We start from the raw sequence: 22,108 nt of genomic DNA, 5'->3' as shown, positions 1-22,108 counted from the left end.
ATATGACTCCTAAATAATTCTTAATAAATATTTTTTTTATTTGCACATACTTATCTTATTGATTTTAGAAATTAAAAACTTAATGTTGAATTAAAATTAAAATTAAAATTACGATACTTTCTTGAAAGGCTGGCTCATGCAAGTTATGGACAGATAGATGTGCCTCCCACTCAGTTTTTGCATTATCTTAATTTTATAAATTCTTTGATACATTAAAAAAACTGGATTCTATATTCTTTTAGATTATTAAATATTTTATTTCACAGCCCTAATGGAAATACACGTCTCCTACATAAAGAATCATAGAAGTCCAGAAAAGTTATGATGTTACTTTAAATGAAAATTGTTCCGACAAAAATAAAACAAAATTTGATGTGTCTATTTTTCTTCATCATAAATTAAAGAACGTTACTTTGGTAATTTAGTATTTAGTTAACTATGATAAATTATGAAGACATGATTTAAAATGTGACATTATTTACGTGATATTTATCTACCCTAAAATTCATATACGTACCTGTTATATTTAGGGTAAATTTAGTATTTAGTTACTCAACTATCATTTTTATTATACTTTGGTTATTCAATTATTATTTTGGTTATATTTAACATTAAATTTTGATTTCGTTTTAATCACCATTCACCCATTGTAAAAAATGAACAGAACTATTGGCCTGGTAATTTTTATTATTTTTTCAATTATGATGTGAAATTACCTTATGGTGACATGTCAACATCACTGTTGATCTTTTAATGGTGGGTCATCAAAACACAATTATAATGTAACTTTAAATATGTTTTTTTAAAAATAGTTGAGTGACTAAGACGGAACCAATGTGATAATTTGGTGACTAAATATGTAGTTTATCCTTATATTTACTTATCTTATCCCGTCGACCACGTGGTCTTGAGGTTTCGGCCTTAAAGCGAGTACAGTACACCACCGTCTACTGCGAGTACGTAATGGATACCTTCTCATCCAATCAAAATTGAACAAGATGACGTGGACCAAAGGGGAGCTGCCAAACTACCAGAGGTGAAATGGAAATGCCACGTCGACTCGTGCTGGAGTTAAATTTACCCTCAGTTAGTGGCGGTTAAAAATATTTAAACGTGGTTAAATTAATTGAAAATCTGGTAAATTTGACTTAACCAAGATTTAACGGTGTTTCTGTCTCTTTCCCTATAAAAAGAGATTGCGCCATTCGAGTTTCTCAATTGACTCCACATTTCATTTTCCTCCCTTTTCCATTTCTTCCAAACAGTAGAATTTGAAAGCGTTCGGCATCGTATGATATTGAGAAAGAGAGAATCAGCAATGGGGATTTCTCAGAGATTCTTCTCCTTGTTTACATTGCTACTCATTATATTGTTCGTTTGTGTCAGTGCCTCAGCCCAGAAAACAGAGCTGAATTCGAGGTACTTTTTCCACTTTCCCGGGAAACAATCAGCTCACCATAAGTTCTCCCTCTTTCGTTTAACTTTCCCAGAAAGCACTTTCAGTGTTAAATACATGCATGGTGCCACTAGTTTTTGATCAATCCTTTCGTTTGTCATGGCAGGCTTGCTGAGGGAAACAAATTACAGGATTTAAAGAACTCATCAATGGCAGACAAGTGAGTAAACTATTTCAGCTAATTCCTTTCAACAACACCCTTTGAAAGTTCATCGCATTATATGGATTTCTTTTTCAGTTATCAGTTTGTTTTTTTTTTCTCCAGATTTAAAGTGTTGCCTATATTTTTCAGGTTGGATGATGGGAACCGGAGAAATAAGCATGCAGTGGAGAATCCAGAGGAAATTGCTTCAATGGTTGATATGTGAGTCTCCATCCTTTCTACAATAGATCGGATCAGCTGAACTTTAATTTAGTTCTACATAATTATCAAATTCATATTCTTTTTTCAGTTCACATAATTAATAGTGATCGGCCTAATAGTTAGTTGTTTGAAAAAAAAGAAAAGAGAATTGATTCCACAGGAACAGTTCCCGAATTGAAGCCCCCACATGCCGAAATCTCTAGTTTCTGACAAAGACTCCTTTTCTCCTGTCCGTCTGCTCTGGTTATTTTTCTTACTAGGCTAGTCAATATGTCCTTTCACGTAACAGGTATAAAATCTCGAGATAATTCATATAATTATTTAACGATGTTAGTATTCGAATTCTAAATCTTTTATCTAGCTAAAGCTAGCTAGGACATGCAGTAAAAGGTATAAAATCTCTTCCAATAGAATATTTCTACTTTACGATTCTTGAGGAATCCATTGCCATGTTATAAAATTTTCTGTCTCTGGGCCTACTTTCATCTTCTTTTTTAACTTGTTAGCCAGCTGAAGCACATGCTCATGTCCCGAGATCCGAGCATCTCGTTCTTGATATATTATTCCTTCCTTGGTCCAAGTATAATTCCAACAGCACTGAGCGTTACATTCAATTTCCCATTGTTTTTCATGACTTTTATATATCTCTTTGTCCTTCATCCCCCATCTTTTTTGATGCTCTGCAATGAACGACAATGGCAGGCGAGTAGATTTAACTCAGCTGAGTTAAAACTATTTGTTCCCTCTTTTCCACCCTGTCAAAGGAGGCAGGCAACGAGCCCACAAATCATAGATCTGCATCTGCCTTTTCAATGCATGCAGAAGAAAACAAATTGGCTATATTACAAAAAATTAGTTGTATTCACCGACACAAGGATCGTACATTTTTTTTATATTTTGATTTTCTTTTATCACACCGACCCAAATAAGGATCTCTCTTGAATTATTAATTCCCATCACCAAAATCTGATTTGAATGAGGTAATATTGTATATATGATGATTATGTAATCATGGGGTTGTTTTTGATGTTTTCAGGAGCATAAGAAATAGTACAGATAGGAGAAACTTGGGATATTTCTCGTGTGGAACAGGGAATCCGATTGATGACTGTTGGCGGTGTGACCGTCTATGGTACCATAGGCGAAGACGCCTTGCAAACTGTGGCATCGGGTTTGGACGCAATGCCATCGGTGGTCGTGATGGAAGGTACTATGTTGTGACTGACTCTGGTGATGACGATCCTGTGAACCCAAAACCAGGGACCCTACGTCATGCTGTTATCCAAGACAGGCCTCTTTGGATCGTCTTCAAGCGTGACATGGTGATCACATTAAAGCAGGAGCTGATAATGAACAGTTTTAAGACGATCGATGCTCGCGGTGTCAACGTACATATCGCATACGGTGCATGCATCACCATCCAGTTTGTCACCAACATTATCATCCATGGACTCCACATTCATGACTGCAAGCCCACAGGGAACGCCATGGTTCGAAGCTCCCCGTCTCATTATGGATGGAGAACCATGGCGGACGGGGATGGTATTTCGATTTTCGGCGCGAGCCATATCTGGATCGACCACAACTCGCTGTCTAATTGTGCTGATGGACTTATCGATGCAATAATGGGATCCACAGCAATTACAATCTCGAACAACTACTTCACCCATCACAATGAGGTCAGAATCAGATGGATAATAGATTTATGCTTTTAGAAAGACTTGAACTGATTCATTCAAGTTATGTGATTGCAGGTTATGCTGTTGGGACATAGTGACTCTTACATGAGAGACAAGCAGATGCAAGTCACCATTGCTTATAACCACTTCGGCGAGGGTCTTATCCAGCGAATGCCGAGGTAAGAACATTCTTAAAAACTCATCCTACTGTAATCTCTACTTTCCTTTCATCGTAAAACCAACTAAATTCATCTTCACCGATATCTTGCAGGTGTCGACACGGGTATTTCCATGTAGTGAACAATGACTATACACATTGGGAAATGTATGCTATCGGCGGAAGCGCTGATCCCACCATTAATAGCCAAGGCAACCGTTTCCTTGCCCCTAATAACCCCTTTGCCAAGGAGGTATATTACATTAATCAAAACCAACAAAAAATTTCCCCACATTTTAGAAGTGGTAAAATCATGACGAGATATTTTGTTAAATTTGGTATGGTTTAGGTTACAAAGAGAGAAGGCGGATGGAATGGTGAATGGAAACAATGGAATTGGAGGTCGGAAGGAGATCTGTTGTTAAACGGAGCATATTTCACTCCATCAGGTGTCGGAGCAGCCGCTAGCTATGCCAGGGCCTCGAGCTTAGGTGCCAAATCGTCTACCTTGGTCGGCATCATTACTTCGAATGCAGGCGCCCTTGCCTGCCGCAATGGCCGCATGTGTTAACTCTGTCACCCCGACCGAAAATCCAAGCAAAAGGAGATGAAAACCTACTTATTTTTCTTCAGATATACATATAAGTATGTTGTTCCATGTAGCAAGTAGTGTACAACATTTCACTTGTCATAACATGCCATTGATCGACCTCGGCCTCTTTTAAGGTGCGGTAGTGTTGCTCATTTCCTGTTGCTTCTCTTTGTAATTATGTACTTCATTTTACCAGTTTAATGTTTCAAATTGCTGCTTACTTTAAAAGATATTGGACTATGCATAAGCATTCAAAAACGAATACAGATGTAATCGACTCAAAGCCGAGCCTGTCGGTTCATGCAATCACGTATGCCATGCACTGCATTTCTCATCTGTTTCGAAGTTGTAAACTAAAAGAAGAATCCACAGTGGGCCTTTAAGGGATCAAATATAACCTTTAAATCATCAATCAATCACTACCACTTCCTACTAGACAAGCAGATATCAATAACAGTAAGGCAAATACTTAGACAAACAAAGCTCAAAATGGGGTGCCAGCTCCACTCCTTGTTTCTGTAGGGCTATACAGAGCTGATCTGTTCCTTGGTCTCTTCCAGCTGCTTCACAACCTCATCCATGGAGGGTCTCACCGAAGCTACGGGAGCACAGCATCCCATTGCAAGCTTTAGTGCCTGAACTAATCCGTCATCCATTGGACTCCAGATACCTTTCAACACTTCTATGTCGAAAACCTCCATTGTCGTCTCTTCCAAAACTGCTGCTTTCACTATCGAAGGCAAATCCCCTGCATCGTGGCCTCTCCCATTTTTCCCGGGCTTCTTGCCTATCAAAATCTCCAATAACAGTATCCCAAATGCATAAACATCTGTTCTGGTGTTGCATTTCTTCATACTTTGAAGTTCTGGTGCCTTGTAACCTTCTGTCTTTGCGATAGCCACGATTTCTTCAGCTACAGCTGGGATCATTAGCCTGTCAAGTCCATAATCAGTTAGCCTGGCCACAAAGAAGTCGTCTACCAGCACGTTTTTGGACCGAACATTCCCATGTGTTATCGGAGTCTCGGGAAACTGTATGAAGATGTGCTAGTCCTTTGGCTATTCCCAATGCAATCTTGTGCTGCCGAGCCCAGTTCAGAACTGGCTTTCCTGCTCTAGACTCTGCATTTAGTCACAAACATACAATTAAGAATTCGATGAAATTCACAATCAATGACCATTAATTAACATTCAGAAAAGATTCAACATACTTACCAATGAATTCATCTAGTGACAACACAATTTAGTTCAACGTTTTTACGGATAAAGTTGATATCAGTATCAAACGACATAAATATCTTTTGAAACCTTAAGGAAAGTTCAGCATATGCATACCATGTAAGAAGTCATGTAGGCTTCGATTCGGAAAATAGTCATAAATAAGAAGCTTCTCCCCTCTCTTCCCCTGATAGAATGCTCTCAGTGGAACCAAATTCTCATGTCTAACCTTCCCCAGCTGCCTTATAACCGGCAGACACGAAGTCCGGTCCTTGCAACTGCCTTCCCTCACCAACCTCAATGCTATATTTCCACCATCAGCAAGCTTTGCCTTATAAACAGTCCCATAGTTTGTCTTCTCCATGACTTGACCAGTTGCATTTAGTACATCCTCTAGCGTCAAATGCTCACCGCCTAGGAATAAAATTAGCTTGCTCTCACCGGTAACTCCCCCGACACCAGCACTGCTTTCGTCTTCCTCACCTGCCTCAAGTTCCTCTTCACTATCCCCTCCACTGCTCTTCTTCCTGTTTTGCATATAGCCAATGAACAATGATGCCAGGACTACTACTCCGGTCATTAGACCAATCACGATACCGGCAATCGCACCTGGACTCAGTTGTGACCTGCCACTGCAACTATTTAAAGGCAACCCACATAGCCCTGGATTGTTCCCTTCAAAAGTTTCCTGGCCAAACTTTCTTTCACCAAAATCAGGCAACATTCCAGTGAAGTTATTGTGAGAAAGGTTTAATTTTTCAAGGTTTAAAGTGGCTAAACTCTGTGGAATTTGACCTGAAAGCATGTTAGTTGAAAGATCAAGCTCTTTAAGGGCTTGAAACCTATTTATAAACTCTGGGAAATCCCCTAAAAACTTGTTGTTACTAAAATCAAGGGTTTGGAGATTCATACAAGTGGAATTGGTAATGCAGGTCCAGGGAGAGACCCGGATAGTGAATTGCCATGAATCTTAAGAGAAACAAGTCTATCACACAAGTTCCAGATTGAGGGAGCTAAAACCCCAGTGAGCAAGTTGTCACTGAAATCAACATCAGATAATGAAGTGCTGTAACCAAGCTCAAGAGGGATGGTCCCACTCAGTGAGTTAATGTTAAGGTAAAGACTTTGAAGCAAAGAGAACTCCCCAAGCTACCTAGGTAAAGAACCAGTAAGGTTAGCAGAGGGCAGCTGAAGTGAAACAAGGAGTAAAGACGGGTCCTTGGAAAGAGAGAGGTTGGTCCATTGTGGAGAAGAAAGGTCACTGCAAAAAAGAGGAGTGCCATTGGGGAAGACCCATTTAAGCCCTCTCCACTGACAAAAAGGAACCGAAGTGTTCCATGAAGATAAGAGTAAATTGTCAGTGTTACCTTGCAATGAAGCTTTGATCTTGCCCAAGAGAAGCACATCTGGTGAAGAAGGAGAAGAAGAAGCTGATGAATTATTGTGTGCTGAAAATACTCCTGTGGTCAAGAGAAAGGAGAAGAAAATGGAAAGAGAGTAAAGTCTGAACAAATACATGAAAGTACCAGAGAGAGAGAAAGAAGGAAGGTGCAAAGTTTAATGTTGTCACTTCTCAATGAGGAGAAGAAGGGTTTTCTTTTTGTGAAAGTTGACAGAGTATTTGAATATGAATAAACGGTCATGATTCAACACCCCAACTACATACAAATTCAAACTTGCAGTCACAGTCACCATTAAAATACTTTTTCCCCCCTACTTAATCGCAAGTCCGCAAACCATAAAAATGTTGAGCAAAGATTGCATTAACAAAATGAAAACGACCATACATTAGAGTTGTAAAGGCGCATGTACACCTGAAACTGAGAAACAAAAATTACAGTTATCTACAGTTCTAAATCACACACATTGAGTTTGCTTTGTATGTTTATACTTCTTTTTAGTCTTCATGGCACTCTCAACTTTGGAAATTTTTCCTCATTATATATATATATATATATATAGTAATCTTCATTTTGCACTCTTTTAAGAAAGAACACACCAACGACAATAAATTATCTCGTAGGATGAGGAACTAGATTAAAAAAAAATTAAGAGTTTAAATGTTAACGTTTGTGAATGGAGTAAATTGAATTGAGAATGTCACCCTATCATAGACTTTTATAAAATTCAATTCAAAATAATCTATCAATAAATCAGATATGAATAGTTAAAAAAAATTGACACCACTAAGTCGTGTCTTTTTCCTTCTTCTTTCCAGATGTAGTTTCCATGGCAGGTCAAATTGTTTACTTGTTGCTGTTTTCTTGAGTCAAAGGACATGAATGAATGATGGAAAAGGCCCAACTTTTTTTTATGTATATTTAGTGAGCCTTTAAATGATTGCTTGTGGGACGCAGCAAAAGCATGGCCTTTAGATAATTTTGTTTTGAACATGATCTTATAGTGAATTAATTTTTTATTAGTATGAATAACTATAATATAATATATGTTCAAAAACTTAAATTAATTGACATTCAACATTTATATTCTTATATATATATATATATATGATACTCAAATTTAAAACTTTAAAGAATAATAATAATTATTTAACTATTTTTTGTCTTAATCTAATAGAATATATATATATAATAATAATAATGATGATGATGATCTTGATCCTTTTTGCAGCCTAAATAAATGCATGAGAAACCGGAAAGAAGAAAACTTTTCAGAATTTACTCTAAAAGTCGAGAATAAGGTGTAAATTCTAGACAATATCTATATATATAAAGATTTCTTTCTTTTTGTAAGTAATGGGACCTCCAATAATGTCTTTTTAGAAATAAAATCCAACAAAAGAAAGGAAAAGGAGTTTTTTTTGGTTAAATGGTGTTAACCATGCAGAAATATGCAGAACCTTGAAGCATTTCACTATTCAATTTCACGCCAGCCCCTTCAAAAAATCATTGATTTTATTGATCATTATTTTCAGCTACCATCAATGTTTTCTTTTGTCTATATATATATATATAATCTTTGACCTTTGCAGTCTCTTGTAATATCAATGTTTTTGTATTTGTTGCATCTCCTATGTTGTTTTGAAATTTGTAAACGCATGCTATGTCATGAATTGTTGCATTTGGGTCTAGTTTGTGGAGGATGAATATTCAGGCAATTCGTTGTACTGGGTTGTGACTCGTTTTATTTATTATTTGAATCATTTTATTTTGGTCGATGTTCTCTTTATTTATTATTTGGGTTGGCTCAATTTATCTTGGTGTCGAGTTTTGTTGGGTCGTAGAGGACTCGTTCTGTTTGGTGTTACGGTGGATTGGATAGTTTGAAGTTAATACAATATATATGGCTATGGGAGGTCCTCATATAGCCTTCATATACCGTAGCTCTTTATCTATTACGAATTGTGTACAAATCTTTCTCTAATCGGTAAGACATTATCCGCTTTTAATGCGAGAAGACGGTCTCAGAAGTAGTGGAATTAAGAAGTTGATAATAAAAAGGCAACAAGGTTTGCAGTCCCGAAAACATGATTCATCAAATGTAACAAAAAATGTTGTTGGATTTTTACTATGTTATTCATATTTCTTCAAAATTTTGAATCAAAATCATAGATACAGGGATGACTAATTATTTGATGCCAAAAGATACATACCACTAAACAAGTTATTGGATACTTGAGCAACATAAATAGGGATGGAGGGATTGTTACCAGTAGTCCTTGCAAGAACATAAACCATTCGCAAAATGGTGAAAACGCTTCCGATCCCTGACAATTATTACGCGTTTGTAGATCTCTGAGATTAGTTTTATCGAAGAGTGACAATCCTCGCATACACGGAGGTTCTTGACTATCCGGAGTGGTGTTCCAGGGCTTGTGTTGATTAAGCCGAACGCAATTGCAATCCTTTCACTGTGATAGTATAGCGTGCTTTCTTTTTCTTCCTCGATGTTGAGCAGAGCTCGTGAGGTATCCGGTTTATACCCTACCAACCTCATTTGCTTAGCTATTTCCTGTAGCATTGAATGAATCTCTTTAGCTCTGGGGTGGGACTCATCTTCCACAAGAAACTGATGAACGACTCCATCGAGCTCAATCCAACTGCACCCAGGGTCTTTTCTTACATCCATCTCCTTCATTTTTAACCTCACCCTTGCAACCGACTCCCAATCTCTAGAAGCAGCATATATATTCGACAATGACACGTAAGCTCCACTATCACGAGGAGCTATATTCATCAAAATCTGAGCCGCACGGTCACCCATCTCAATGTTTCCATGCATCTTGCAGGCACCTAACAAGGCCTTCCATATCACATCGTCTGGCTTTATTGGCATGTTTGATATGAACTCTTCAGCCTCTTTAAGTAGCCCAGAACGGCCTAATAGATCAACCATACACCCATAGTGCTCAAGCCTAGGTTCAAAATCAACTCCATTAACAATATGATTGAAAAACAAACGCCCCTCTTCCACTAACCCTGCATGGCTACATGCACTCAAGATGCCAATGTAGACAACATCACTAGGAGTTACCCCCTCACATTTCATCCTCGAAAAATAATCAAGAGCCTCCTTTGCTCTACCATGGATAGCGAGACCCCCGATTATTGCACTCCAGGTAATTGTATTCGGTTTATTTATCTTGTTAAAGACCTGAATTGCCTTCTCAATGCTCCCACACTTGGCATACATATCGACCAATGCAGAGCCAAGTGCATCGTCGATCACGATCTCATTCCTCTCAGCATACAAATGCACCCATTTCCCCAACTCGAGTGCCCCGATTCTTGAAATCGCAGGAAGAACACTCACCAAAGTCACATAATTAGGTCTCACTTCCCCAATTTGCATCAAACGAAACATCTCAATTGCTTCTATAAAGTACCCATTTTGGGCGTACCCAGAGATCATCACATTCCATGAAATCACACTCCTTCTAGACATTTTATCAAACAATTCCCTAGCAGCCGCTAAATCACCAACTCTTACAAACCCATCAATCATCACATTCCATAAAACAATATTACCTTCTATTCTCCTCTTATCCTTCACCAATTTGCAACCATTTTCAAACTCGGCCATCATTTTGTTAAGCAAAAACTGGGCTTTTTTCATGGCTCCACACATAATATACATTCTTACAAGATTGCTGGCAACAAACTCATCTTTTTTCAAACCCAAATTTGACTGCTAACCCACGAACCTGTTCCCCCTCTAGAAGCTTCCCAGTTCTAGCACAGGCCTTTAAAATTGAAGGAAAAGTAAATTTATTGGGCAAAACGGTCCCGTCAGTGAGCATTTCAGTAAACAAAAGCAACGCTTCTAACGGCTCATTCGTTTCATCGTTTTCATCGGATTCTGTTAGAGCTCTGATGATGGTGTTCCAAGAAAAACAGTTAGGCTCGCTCATTTGAAGGAAAACCTTGCGAGCGTAATCGATGTCGCGGTGAGCGGAAAGGGAGCAGAATTTGAGGATTTCGGCTGCGGCTAAAGGGTCGTGGATTTGGCCTGTTTTGAGGAAGAGGGAGTGGACTTGTTGGAGTTCTTTCATTGTTTTGCATCTTGTGATTTGCGGGAAGAGTGATGATGGGTGGGTTGGGGAGGCGGCGCTAGAGTTGAAGATGATCGTTGGGTTCATCCAGGCGGTTCACGGGAGGAGGCTTCTGAAGGTGTGGATGGCATTTCCTTTTGGGTGGTGGAGGGAGGGCCTTCCAAGTATATGGCGGGTTTCGGCTAATACGGTTGTGAGTGTCCGGAGAACCAATGAAAGTGCCACGTGTCGTTTCTTAAAAATTAAAATAAAACAAAGAGATATAATTATGGGTAAACTAAACGTTTAGTATCTTAACTATTACTTTTATTTCGGTTTGGTACCTAAACTTTATTTATTTTTAAATAATATACAACCTTTAGTTTAGGTTTCATTTTGGTACCATAAAGTTAAAAACTTAACAGTGATGTTAACGTGTTATAATAAGATAATGTCACATCATTATTGACAAAAATAAAAGAAAATATCACATCAGTTGTTCTATTAACTTTTTAACGACGAATATCAAATTGAAACATAAACTAAACGTTAGGTATAATTAAAAAAAGTAAAGTTTAGATGTCAAAATGAAACAAAAATAATAGTTTAAGTACTAAACATATAATTCACACTATAATTATTGGCTAAACATACATATAAAAACTTGAGGTTCGGGTTCAGGCAAAGCATATGTAGGGGTATGAACGTTAAAAGGTTGAGAGTTTTTAAATAGATACAACATTGTATTCATACCAATTTATCAAAAAATTTAAAAACTTACTTTTTTATTAATATAAGATAAATTCAAAGTAATATATGTTCAAAGATAACTTTAAACCATTTGATATTGAACGTTTACTCCATTGACATTCATCGAAGCTAAGACTTAAAAAAAATAACAATAATTTTTTTTACCAATAATGTGGTTTGGTTCAGGAAAAAAATTAATTAAGTAAAATTAATTTTTTGCACAAACGACATATATTCTCCGTACTGTTAAACCAAAATATTTGGATACAGGCCACAAACATGTTAAACTTTTGTTGTCACAGGCGCTAGTATTCTGGGCCACGTTTTTCACCTCCACAAACCAAGACCATGCCCGTATCTAAGAAACCCCGAAGATCATAAAAATCGAAATCCCTAATTCCCAAATTAGCCAAAGAAGAAACCCCAGCGTAAGAGTAAACAATGGTGTGCATACGCAAGGCGACCATGGACGACCTACTGGCGATGCAGGCTTGCAACTTGCTTTGCCTTCCCGAGAATTACCAGATGAAGTACTATTTCTACCACATCCTCTCTTGGCCTCAGCTCCTTTACGTCGCCGAGGACTACAACGGCCGCATCGTCGGTTACGTCCTCGCCAAGATGGAGGATGAAACCAACGAGTGCCACGGCCACATCACCTCTCTCGCCGTCCTCCGCACCCACCGCAAGCTTGGCCTCGCCACTAAGCTCATGACCGCTGCGCAAGCTGCTATGGAACAGGTCTTTCCATTTATTTTTATTTTTCTTTTCATTTTTCAATTTTAGTCATTCTTCTGCTCATCTATGGACGGTGGTACTGGATAATTAGTTAGTTATTGGTTTTTGCTTGATTACATTTTGGAAGCGAAAAGCAAAGAATATTTTAGTAGAAGTAGAAGTAGAAGTTAAAATTCCTATCTTTGTTTGACGGAATACTGAATGGTTTTGCTTTCATTGGAGAATGCTTATGTTAGAGTTGCTTTTACTTTTATTGATTCTATATATTTAGTAAGTCTTGAACAGTTTAACTGCAAAATCAATCGACAAGGAAGAAAGAACATTTGTATTCTTCAATACTAATATGCGAAGTGATGCAGGTGTTTGGAGGAGAGTATGTCTCGCTCCATGTGAGAAAGAGTAACAGGGCAGCATTTAATCTGTATACTCAGACGTTGGGTTATAAGATACATGATGTGGAGGCGAAATATTATGCAGATGGGGAGGATGCATATGACATGCGGAAGCAATTGAAAGGTAAGAGTAGTCATCATCACGGCCATCATAATCACCACCACCAACACCATCATGGTGGTGGATGTTGTTCGGGTAATGCGAGGAGCGTAGAAACAGTTCATATGAGAGGAGATTCTAAATCAGAATCAAAAGCTAGCACATAATCTGATTCAAAAGTTGGATGATTACCTGGAGGTAAATTTAAGTATCCGGAGAACTATAACTGGCATTGGCTTATTTTCTCTAGGCTACCATTTTTTGCTCATCGTATTTTCAGTTCATTAAAATAATAATCTGATTGGAGATTTCGAAACTATGTTGGCTTCCTACATGAGATTTGGTATAATTCCAGCTAAACACAATGTTTTCTTTACTTAATGTTTTCTTTACTCTCTCTTTTGCATTGCGTTTTTGTTCCAATTCTGGTAATGTGTCTTCTTTATGTCACTTTCTGCACTCATGGTTTATGATACGTTGACGTCTCAGCTTCCTGCAATCCCTTTGTAATCTATGCTTGTTCAGATCCTTTTTCTAGCAGTTTCCTTTCCATGTTTTCCCTTGCTCATGCAAGATATTAACTTCCCATCATCATGGCCCGAATGAAGTGTTAGTTGGCAATCTGTTATTGTGGATATTTAGTTGGCAATATGCCAATCCTGTTGATTTTATGGTATGGGAGGCTCTTGCAAGTATTGAATATTTAGAGTTCCTAATTCCTATTCCATTAGTATCTTGCAATAATCAACAGTTACAATTGAGGATCTTGGCAGGCGATTGTTTTCTTGAAATTGAAGTGACACGTTATTCACAAGGAATTGTTGCTTGGTCGAAGTAAATAAGTTCTCGACATTTTGATAGAGAGTTCACTACTGGGTACATTGTATTTCTCAAGTCTTATCCTAATTTCTAATGATCGAAGAAACAATGGTATCTCGTTCTTCCACTGAAGTCTAATTTCATGCCATGACTACCACTACTAACATGATTATTTGGATAATAAGACTTCTTGGGGTATCTTGGGGTATCTTGGAGTGACACATAATGTGTCAATTTCTTTGTTTTGTGACAATCTAGCTGAGCGTACAAAACATATAGAAACAGATTGTCATTTTATTTAGAAACTCGTACGGTCCAAAACTATCGCCATACTACCTATTTATTCACAAAATCAGTTAGCTGATATATAAATAAAATATATAATAATCAATTAGTTATCGCCAGTCTTATAGCATATGTAATATTTACATGTCACCTATGTTATAATAACTAAGTAACTTTTTTTAAAATTTAAAAAAAAAGGGAAGTTTATCTGAGACAGACAACAAAACTTGAAGAATAGGCAAAGAAACCTATCTGGTGTGAGCCACAGCCAAGCAGAATTGTCAACTTGCCATGCAAAGCTACTCTAAATATTTAGCCAATGTTGTATGTTAATGTTTATGGATTCAAAAGGAGGACACAAAGCCAAAACTCCCACCATTATTCTGATAACAGAACCACCTTGCAGTTCAACAGAGTGTGTGAATGGCTGCAACTTGTTAAGATTTTTGCGTTATTGTATCAAATCACCTTCATCATATCATTCAAAACAAAGAGTTAGACTATGTGGTGTAAGTGAAACTTTTTAACTCAAGTGCTAATAAAACATCTTCGATCTTCATTCCGATTCACATCGGCTCATAATGCCTGTCAAAATGTCAGCAGAGAATACTTGGTTTAAATTCGTGATATTTTCCTATATATATACGGGTGAACAAAACTCTATTTCACGTTAAAAATTTCAATTCGACTTGATTTGATTTAAAAAGAATTTTAATTTGAGTCGAGTTATAAAATAGAATTTGAATGACTCAATTTTTATTATTATTAGTGATTGATTTTCAAGTTTGAGTTAAGTCATTCAACTCTGCATGATATATGTGTATTGTATTACATATGAAAAAATATGCATGTATATCGTATATGATTTTCAAATAGTACCATAATATTATAAATATTTACCATTAAATTTAAACATAAACTCGAATTTCATAAACTTAACTTAAAAAAATTGTAAATAAAGTTTGGGTTTTAAAATAGGACTCGTCAACTCGAGTAACTAATTTTTTTTAACTCGACTCAACGCAAATCAAAAACCTTCGCGTAATGATATGAAACTAGAAAGTAACGGATCTACCTGATGAGTGATTTTCAATACTCTCACATCCCATTCTTGTACTTGACTGGGCCATTGCTCGACTCTGTCAGAGGTGTAATTCATTAATCAGTATGTGTCTCGATCAAATTAATAGATATGGCATACTAAACATCACCTGTGAATGGGGAATTTGCATCTGGCGAAGACCAATATATTGCTGGTAAGGGTCAGCAACATTTGGGGGCCCTTTTTGGTTTATGTTTTGCATGCCAAGCGGGTTCAGCATGGGGTCTGACTGATTGCCTGATTGGGGTTTTGATGGATCAGGAGCTGGAATTTGTGGTCGCATATGAAAGGCTGGCATAGGAAACCTTGGACCCAAATGTGCTGCAGCTGCTGGTGTTGGTAATGCCGTGCCGGCCAACACATTGGTATATGGCATCATTGGCCTAACTATTCCCATATCCATCCCCATGCCCATTCCAATTCCCATTGGTGGAATGTACTGCTGAGCACCAGGATACATCATTGGGACCATGCCACAACCCATGGACATAATCTGCAGAAAATTAAGACTCTCATAAATAGTGCACAGGATCGTTATGCACATTATTGCTTGATAAACAAATGCCACAAGTTTTTTTTCCAGAGATTTTCTTTTATTCTCTCAACTCATTTGAGTTATTAAGCGTACAAGCACATCGAGGGACACTGACAATACTGCAAACCAATCACTGATGCAGAAATGCTGCAAAAATCAGTAATGTTAGCTTGTAGAACTCAAGAAAGTAGAAGATCGAGGAAAAAGCTATCTAGTGTTGATTGATGATTAAGGGTTTTCTAGTGCTGTAGTATTAACCCACGATCCTCTCGAGTGACAAAAACATGTATTAAAAGCTACTATATTGTCTGGGATTAAGAACAAACCGTTTTGGCAATATTATGTGATCCAAAAATATTTTTGTGGGTACATAGGTATTATTCACATAAAATTTTTGTATACGGGTGGGTGCAGGGTAAGCATAATCAGTAAAATAAGCAACTAACAGAAATAATTTGAATTTTGGTGCACAAGGTGGATCCGCCGCCGAGTAAAGACATACCTGAATTTGCAACTGAAGTGACTTCAAGTACTCAATTGCTTCATCCAGCATTGAAGCTTTATCTGACTGAGATTCAGAAATATACAATATGTTAATAAAAGCAGAGAGAGAAATATCCAAATTAAATCAGTAATAACAAGTCCTCAATAGTTATTGACCTTGTTGCAGCGAGGTATGAGTTCTTGCAAAGCCCTCATCTTTTCATTTATGCGATCTCTGCGTCTCTGCACACATATAACATGTAATTATACCCGGAAGAAGAATAAGAACAAATTCATCAACGCAACTATAGTAAACGTCAATAATAAGATACTGACCCTCTCGGAGAGGTTATGGACCTCCGCAGCACGGGACCTTTTTGTAGATGTGGATCCACGATTTTGATTCTTTGTGTCTTCGGATTCAAACTCAGCATCCTTTGGCAACAATAAAATCTCGGAATAACGATTATTGAATTTTTATACAAATAAAAGATATGTAACGAAAATAATTATATATATTGAAGTATGTCTTTTTCTCCTAATCATCTTACTCTTTTCCCTCTGTATCAGTAGTCTAATCATAATTAACTTTCAATTAACCATCTACATAAAAAAAATAAAGATTTATCTTTAGAGTAATAATAAAATAGAAAATATAAAAAATTAATAAAACCAACTGACATCAATTAGGTGTAACTGTAAGTGTATAACGCTCCATCCATAAAATATTCATATTTCAAAACCCCTAACTTTTAAATTTTAAAACCCACACTCTGTTACTCCCACTTGTCACTGCCAACCTCCTTCCTCCTCCAATCATTAAAGTCGTGTCGACCTCTCAATTATGTCGTACACGTGGCATTTGTCAAATCGATGAACATTACACGTTCCCAAATAATGCACGTGGCAAGTGTCCAGTGGTGGTGACAAAGAGCGACGGGTGCTCATGTTAAATGGCGTGTTACCCAAGACGCACGTTAGCCGAGACAAATAAGATAACAAAAATGGGTTTAGAATAACCTTGCTGTGACATTCGCTGTAGTCCAGCTCCCTTCCTTTACGCTTCCGGTCCTCAGCCTTGGCTGTATTTTGAGCAGCCGGTTCAGCGCTACCACTAGATCGGCCAGGTGATGATGCCACAGTGAACTCGAACGTGCCTAAACTGTCTTTGTTGGCACCCAAGCTGACGTCAGCTGATTGCTTGCGTGGTACTCCAGCGGTGCTCTTGTTTGCGTGTGCATTGTTGTTGTTGTTCCCGCCAGATGTCGCCGCCTCAGTGTAGCTCGGCCTAGCCTGATAGGCTCCCGATTCAGAAGCCATAGCTGGTGTATGGCTCGAATCAAGGACCGTCGATTCTCTCATCACACTCTTCAATTTCGACGGTCTAGATTGCTCCGTCCTCGCCGATATATGCCTTGAGAAGTGAGCGAAGTTGTGGATCCTAGCCGAATTTAACCATTCCTTCTAGCCGGCGGTATTGGAGGCTTAGGAGTTGATTCCGAAGCCGAAGCTGGAACCGAAACTTGAGAAACTCTTCCGACTATAGGAGGAGCGGATGTTGTGACAGTAGAGCTAACGCAAGGGGTGACGGCGGCGACGAGGGAAGAGGAGGAAGGATAGAGGAGATCACCGCTGAAATCGTGCTCGAAGTTAGCGTCGCTGATAGGATAGCGAAGCCATGAAGAGAGTTCATCTTCTTGCATGAAGAGATGATCGGTAACCGAGTGGTGTTGTTCCCGATGATGAAGCTTTTGAAATGATGATCGGATCACTCCTGGAGCTGAACGGTCGGCGTCGGGAAATTTGAACGGCGGTGATTTCTTGAGAGTTTGTTGATTTAGGGACTGCATAACGACGTGTCCGTTTTGCCACAACAGCTCCGTAAGTTCATCCTCACGTCTGTTTTGAAATTCGTCAATTTATCAATTCACGATTTCGATAATATATGAAGAAACTAAAAGAGGTTACCTGGAATGCTTTTCCATAGGAGTTAAACTAGAAGATGAAAGGATTGAGTAATCGCCCTCCATTTCAAAATCAGGAACGCAGTGATTCATGTTCATCCTATATAAAACAACCACCAAATCTAATAAATCAAAGATATATATGGAAAAATTAAAAATTAAAAAAAAAAACTCACCTGATTCAACTATTTAAGCAAAGTAAATTAGAGATTTTTTTTGGTTCTGTGGAAAGTAATTGGAAAGGGAGAAAGGCAGAAAAGGCGGTGTTATCTTGGTTGATGTGCGCACTTCAGCCGCAGTACATGCTTCCGCTGCCGCTGGTTATGAAATTGATGCTGAAAAAACTCGATACAAAAAGGACAATACAATTGAAAAAAGAAAATCTAAATCCATGTGTCGCCTTCAGCTAACTCTCTACTCTCTTTTTTTTGTATTATATATCTCACGTAGCAACTTTTTAAAAACGAAAATTTTATTTTATTTTATTTTGAGAAGATTTTGGTGTGAGGTTTAGTTTTTTTAGACAATAAAAAGATATGGTGTTCTCTTATACTTCTCGTTTTTTTCTGACAGAATGCAAACCCGACGCTTTCTTTCTTGTTATACAGATTGAATTATAATAATGTTTCTAATTTACATATGTTTTTTAACAAAATGCTTCACATACCATTAAGCTGGCTCACCACTTCACTCTTCGGTTATCGTTATTAATCTTTGTCTTCTTCATCTATTCCCAACACCATGGCCGCCTTCTCACATTTTGAACATAAGATTGTTTATGAATTCTGGGTTTTTGTTTTTCAACCCAAAACTTGAATGAGTTTTTTTTTCTTCTTTCATTTTTATGGCCATTAACATGGGAAATGTGGCTCCAAAAAAGGAATTAACAATCAAAATGAGATTTTGAGGATTCAATTGATATAATATTAGAATATTATAGAGTAGAATTAAGATTAAATTAAAATAAAGAATAATACTTGAGAGTTAAATTTGTTACTATGTCAATTTTCTTAACACATTATTAACAGTACTTAACACTTCAATGTGTTACGTTTTTGTTCTTTAATAAAAACAAATCCATGTTTTTTTTAGAATTTAAATTTGTAAAATTATAATTTATACAATTAAATACGACATAAAACTAAAATATAATTATACAGAGCCGGTCTTAATGAATTTAAATTTATTGTAATTATACAATGTAATTAATGTAAAAATATGGAATTCAAAGAGATCATATAAGAAATAATACTCTATGAACATCCTCAAAGTGTCATTGAATTGGTGGTTCCAGCAGAGAAAACACTATAAGGAAGCAGCTACGGATCATCGTCGTAAGGTACGTTCAAGGCTACCGATGATGGAAGAATCAATATCGGCCTTCCGTTATGTTGAAATTCAGCAAGCATGGCATCATGAGAGGGCCTATAGTCCCAAAGATTACCAGTCAAGTCCACTTTCTCTAGATGACCTACACAACAACAGACCTATTCTTTATTTGACATCTAAAACTCTTTCATTCATGTAATGTGAAAAAGATCTGAATGTCATTAGGAAAAATATGTTTAACTTTTCGGATTCCGAGCCCCGTCAGATGCTAGTCTCTGCATCATCTAAAATTTGAGATCTAACATGTATGGTTGCAACTCGGTGAGTGTGCACATGCAAGCAACATGTTGCGTACGCAAAAAAAGAAACGATATTACCTGGTAATGCTGACACTATACGGGAAATCGATGATAAAAATTGTTCAAGTACCTTTGGAGATTTTCAGTGCAGAGCATATTAACGGCAAGGATTCTTCAGGCATAAGATTATATGCCGCATTGACTGCAACCAGTTTAGGAGCATGAACAATAAGCTTTGACAAAAACTTTGCAGTTTCAATCCCACCGCGATTTTTGCTGCATAGCAAAGGCATAAACATGCTAGCTGATTTATTGTCAGGCGGCATTTGAAAAACAGAAAACAAACTGAAGCATAGATATAAACCTTATGTTAATTTCAACAAGCTTCACGTTCTCCGTTATTATATCTTCTAGTTTCTGAAATCCTGATGGACCAAGTCCTATACCTTCGAGATTCAGTATTTGGATAGATGTACCCCAAAACTTCCCCAAAGCTTCTGCTACTTGGCTGGATTGCATAAATTAGAAGCTCAATCCTTCAAGTAAGAAAGATAGACAATAAAGGGTAACTTCTATGCCAGCATAGTCCAGACATACCTGCCAAGCACATTATGAGCAAGAGAGAGATAATTCAATGGTTTTGCTAAGGTCGATAAGGCATCCAGAAGTTGAGCCAGTCCATCACAGGAAAGCTCACAATTCTCCAGATTCAAATCAGTCAAGGGAGAGCAGCTTTTAGATGCTTCGGCAAAATAAGGGATTAAACTTCTGCAAAATTTGAATACAGGCGGTAAGATATCATATCCAAGGTTTTTTTATAATATTGCAAGACATATACTTTTCTGACCTGACGCCATCATCCTCCATTGGGTTGTCACTAAGATCCAAAATCTCCAAGCTCGGCATTTGAACCAGGGCATATCTTAGATTACCAGCATCATCTTTCTGTAGATTACTACCCCTAAAAAGAAATTTCTATCTTTATGGTGCAAGAAATACATTTTCAAGGTTATAGAGGATTCCTACAACACGGCAAAGCATAAGCTGACATGGTCTGTCAGTCAACAACCTCAAAACCCTCGCTGGTCAATTTAGTACCAGTAGTCATGACTTAATGAATGATACCTTACAAGAAGAATAATTACATACCCAAGATTGAGGATGCGTAATGACTGCAAAGATTTGGTCACTCCTGATCTCCAGTTGAAATTAGAAAGCCATCCAGCTATCTGTGGGATAAAGGATAAATGTTAAAGTTGGCTAACCGAAGATATTTTGATAAATGTTGAAAGAAAATTTTAAACCAAGTGCATCGCTCTACATTGTTTCCTGAAAGGTCAAGGCTTGTTAGACTGGATGAAGCATCCAGTATAGTACTGAAAATTCTTCTGGCAAAAATACAATCCAGGTGGTTGTCACGTAGCTTCAATGACCGCAAGGACCTATGAACAAAACAAATCATATGCATGCATATGTGTGCAACAGGATTAATCATTGGATAAAGAATGTGGCAACCAACTTTAGACATGACACGTCTAAATAAATAAAGAAAACTTGCATAACATGACTCATCAGCCTAAATCAATGCAAAAACTTGCAATATTTCAAAAAATGCATGTCACGTCTTATGACAGAAACATGGGCTCAAGTACTTGAAGAAATCATATGCAAACATTCCATCTTTATGTTGAATACCATAAAATTTGTCCATTTTCATTAAAGTGCAAATATGTCATATATTGGCCATATAAAAGTTCCCCCCCCCCCTTCAATGACAGATTCCCACGTTACATCAGCAGATGCAGTGGTGCTCACAGATTGCCAAATTTCTATCACTAGTACTATTATTCTTAATTTAAGTACCAGGAAGTGACAATGCATGCAACCTTAATGGAGTGGCATTTTGAGGAGAAACTTCTCTTAACTTAGTTCCTTTAATGTTTGTCAGGCAAATTCATGAGTGTCATTGCCAAACACCTAACCAATCAACAAGATAAATAAACTCAAAATTCACCAAGAGTGAAGCATAAATGAAAACAGATATACCTTCCCGATAATAGAAACGATGCAAGGCTATGAGCTAGAGAAACTGGATCCATTTCATGAAAGCTTGAAGAGCTAATGGAGAAGTGCTGTATTTGGTGAGTTTCTGCACCACTCATGTACAAGGAACCACAAATTGCATCCATAAAGCTGGAAGTGATCTTGCAGTGTACAAATTCAAGTGATGTCAATGTTCTAGAATTCTGATTGAGAAGTTTGCATAATCCATCAACCTGCAAAAGTAGGAAGTGATATCAATTAAACAATCCAAAGTGAGGAGACACTTGATACATAAGCATACTGATTTCTATAA

At 37.4% G+C, this 22,108-nt stretch overlaps 4 protein-coding genes and 2 pseudogenes across 6 annotated transcripts in view; 2 read left to right on the top strand and 4 right to left on the bottom strand.

Moving 5' to 3' along the window:
• The first annotated feature begins 1,231 nt into the window (after window positions 1-1,231).
• Window positions 1,232-4,365, top strand: LOC120167703 (probable pectate lyase 8). Its single transcript, XM_039176639.1, has 7 exons — window positions 1,232-1,419; window positions 1,563-1,616; window positions 1,749-1,820; window positions 2,857-3,499; window positions 3,575-3,678; window positions 3,771-3,909; window positions 4,006-4,365. The coding sequence occupies exons 1-7, from the start codon at window positions 1,292-1,294 to the stop codon at window positions 4,225-4,227; spliced, it is 1,362 nt and encodes a 453-aa protein (XP_039032570.1). The 5' UTR covers window positions 1,232-1,291; the 3' UTR covers window positions 4,228-4,365.
• A 367-nt stretch (window positions 4,366-4,732) lies between these two features.
• Window positions 4,733-6,995, bottom strand: LOC120167702 (annotated as a pseudogene).
• A 2,136-nt stretch (window positions 6,996-9,131) lies between these two features.
• LOC120167697 (pentatricopeptide repeat-containing protein At5g48910-like) lies at window positions 9,132-11,109 on the bottom strand. Its single transcript, XM_039176634.1, is given in 2 exon segments — window positions 9,132-10,598; window positions 10,600-11,109. Coding segments are annotated over 2 exon segments (1,932 nt in total). The 5' UTR covers window positions 11,065-11,109.
• A 956-nt stretch (window positions 11,110-12,065) lies between these two features.
• Window positions 12,066-13,312, top strand: LOC120167711 (N-terminal acetyltransferase A complex catalytic subunit NAA10-like). Its single transcript, XM_039176644.1, has 2 exons — window positions 12,066-12,447; window positions 12,804-13,312. The coding sequence occupies exons 1-2, from the start codon at window positions 12,148-12,150 to the stop codon at window positions 13,101-13,103; spliced, it is 600 nt and encodes a 199-aa protein (XP_039032575.1). The 5' UTR covers window positions 12,066-12,147; the 3' UTR covers window positions 13,104-13,312.
• Window positions 13,313-14,581: 1,269 nt separating this feature from the next.
• On the bottom strand, window positions 14,582-18,263 carry LOC120167700 (annotated as a pseudogene).
• A 1,109-nt stretch (window positions 18,264-19,372) lies between these two features.
• The window catches only part of LOC120167699 (NACHT, LRR and PYD domains-containing protein 5-like), a 32,662-nt gene continuing 29,926 nt past the window's right edge, over window positions 19,373-22,108 (bottom strand). For 2 of the 3 annotated variants that reach the window (XM_039176636.1, XM_039176635.1), the window contains 8 exons: window positions 21,799-22,028; window positions 21,074-21,194; window positions 20,902-21,002; window positions 20,600-20,713; window positions 20,350-20,520; window positions 20,117-20,260; window positions 19,883-20,028; window positions 19,373-19,595 (listed from right to left, as the gene is read on the bottom strand). In XM_039176636.1, the coding sequence (XP_039032567.1) occupies window positions 19,444-19,595; window positions 19,883-20,028; window positions 20,117-20,260; window positions 20,350-20,520; window positions 20,600-20,713; window positions 20,902-21,002; window positions 21,074-21,194; window positions 21,799-22,028 (1,179 nt within the window). In that variant the 3' untranslated portion in view covers window positions 19,373-19,443. The remainder of the gene's footprint in view (window positions 19,596-19,882; window positions 20,029-20,116; window positions 20,261-20,349; window positions 20,521-20,599; window positions 20,714-20,901; window positions 21,003-21,073; window positions 21,195-21,798; window positions 22,029-22,108) is intronic. The other variant, XM_039176637.1, reaches the window with a different exon arrangement.

The sequence above is a fragment of the Hibiscus syriacus genome, unplaced genomic scaffold (assembly GCF_006381635.1).
Source record: "Hibiscus syriacus cultivar Baekdansim isolate YM2019G1 unplaced genomic scaffold, ASM638163v2 tig00111693_pilon, whole genome shotgun sequence".
NCBI classification, from domain to species: Eukaryota; Viridiplantae; Streptophyta; class Magnoliopsida; order Malvales; family Malvaceae; genus Hibiscus; species Hibiscus syriacus.
The sequence above is the reverse complement of the archived record's forward strand: the minus strand, read 5'-3'. Positions and strand labels throughout refer to the sequence as shown.

Coding starts and splice junctions, on each gene's coding strand:
- LOC120167703 (XM_039176639.1), top strand. CDS start 1,292: ATGATATTGAGAAAGAGAGAATCAGCAATGGGGATTTCTCAGAGATTC. Junction 1,420..1,562: donor AAAACAGAGCTGAATTCGAG/GTACTTTTTCCA, acceptor TTGTCATGGCAG/GCTTGCTGAGGGAAACAAAT. Junction 1,821..2,856: donor ATTGCTTCAATGGTTGATAT/GTGAGTCTCCAT, acceptor TGATGTTTTCAG/GAGCATAAGAAATAGTACAG.
- LOC120167711 (XM_039176644.1), top strand. CDS start 12,148: ATGGTGTGCATACGCAAGGCGACCATGGACGACCTACTGGCGATGCAG. Junction 12,448..12,803: donor CGCAAGCTGCTATGGAACAG/GTCTTTCCATTT, acceptor GAAGTGATGCAG/GTGTTTGGAGGAGAGTATGT.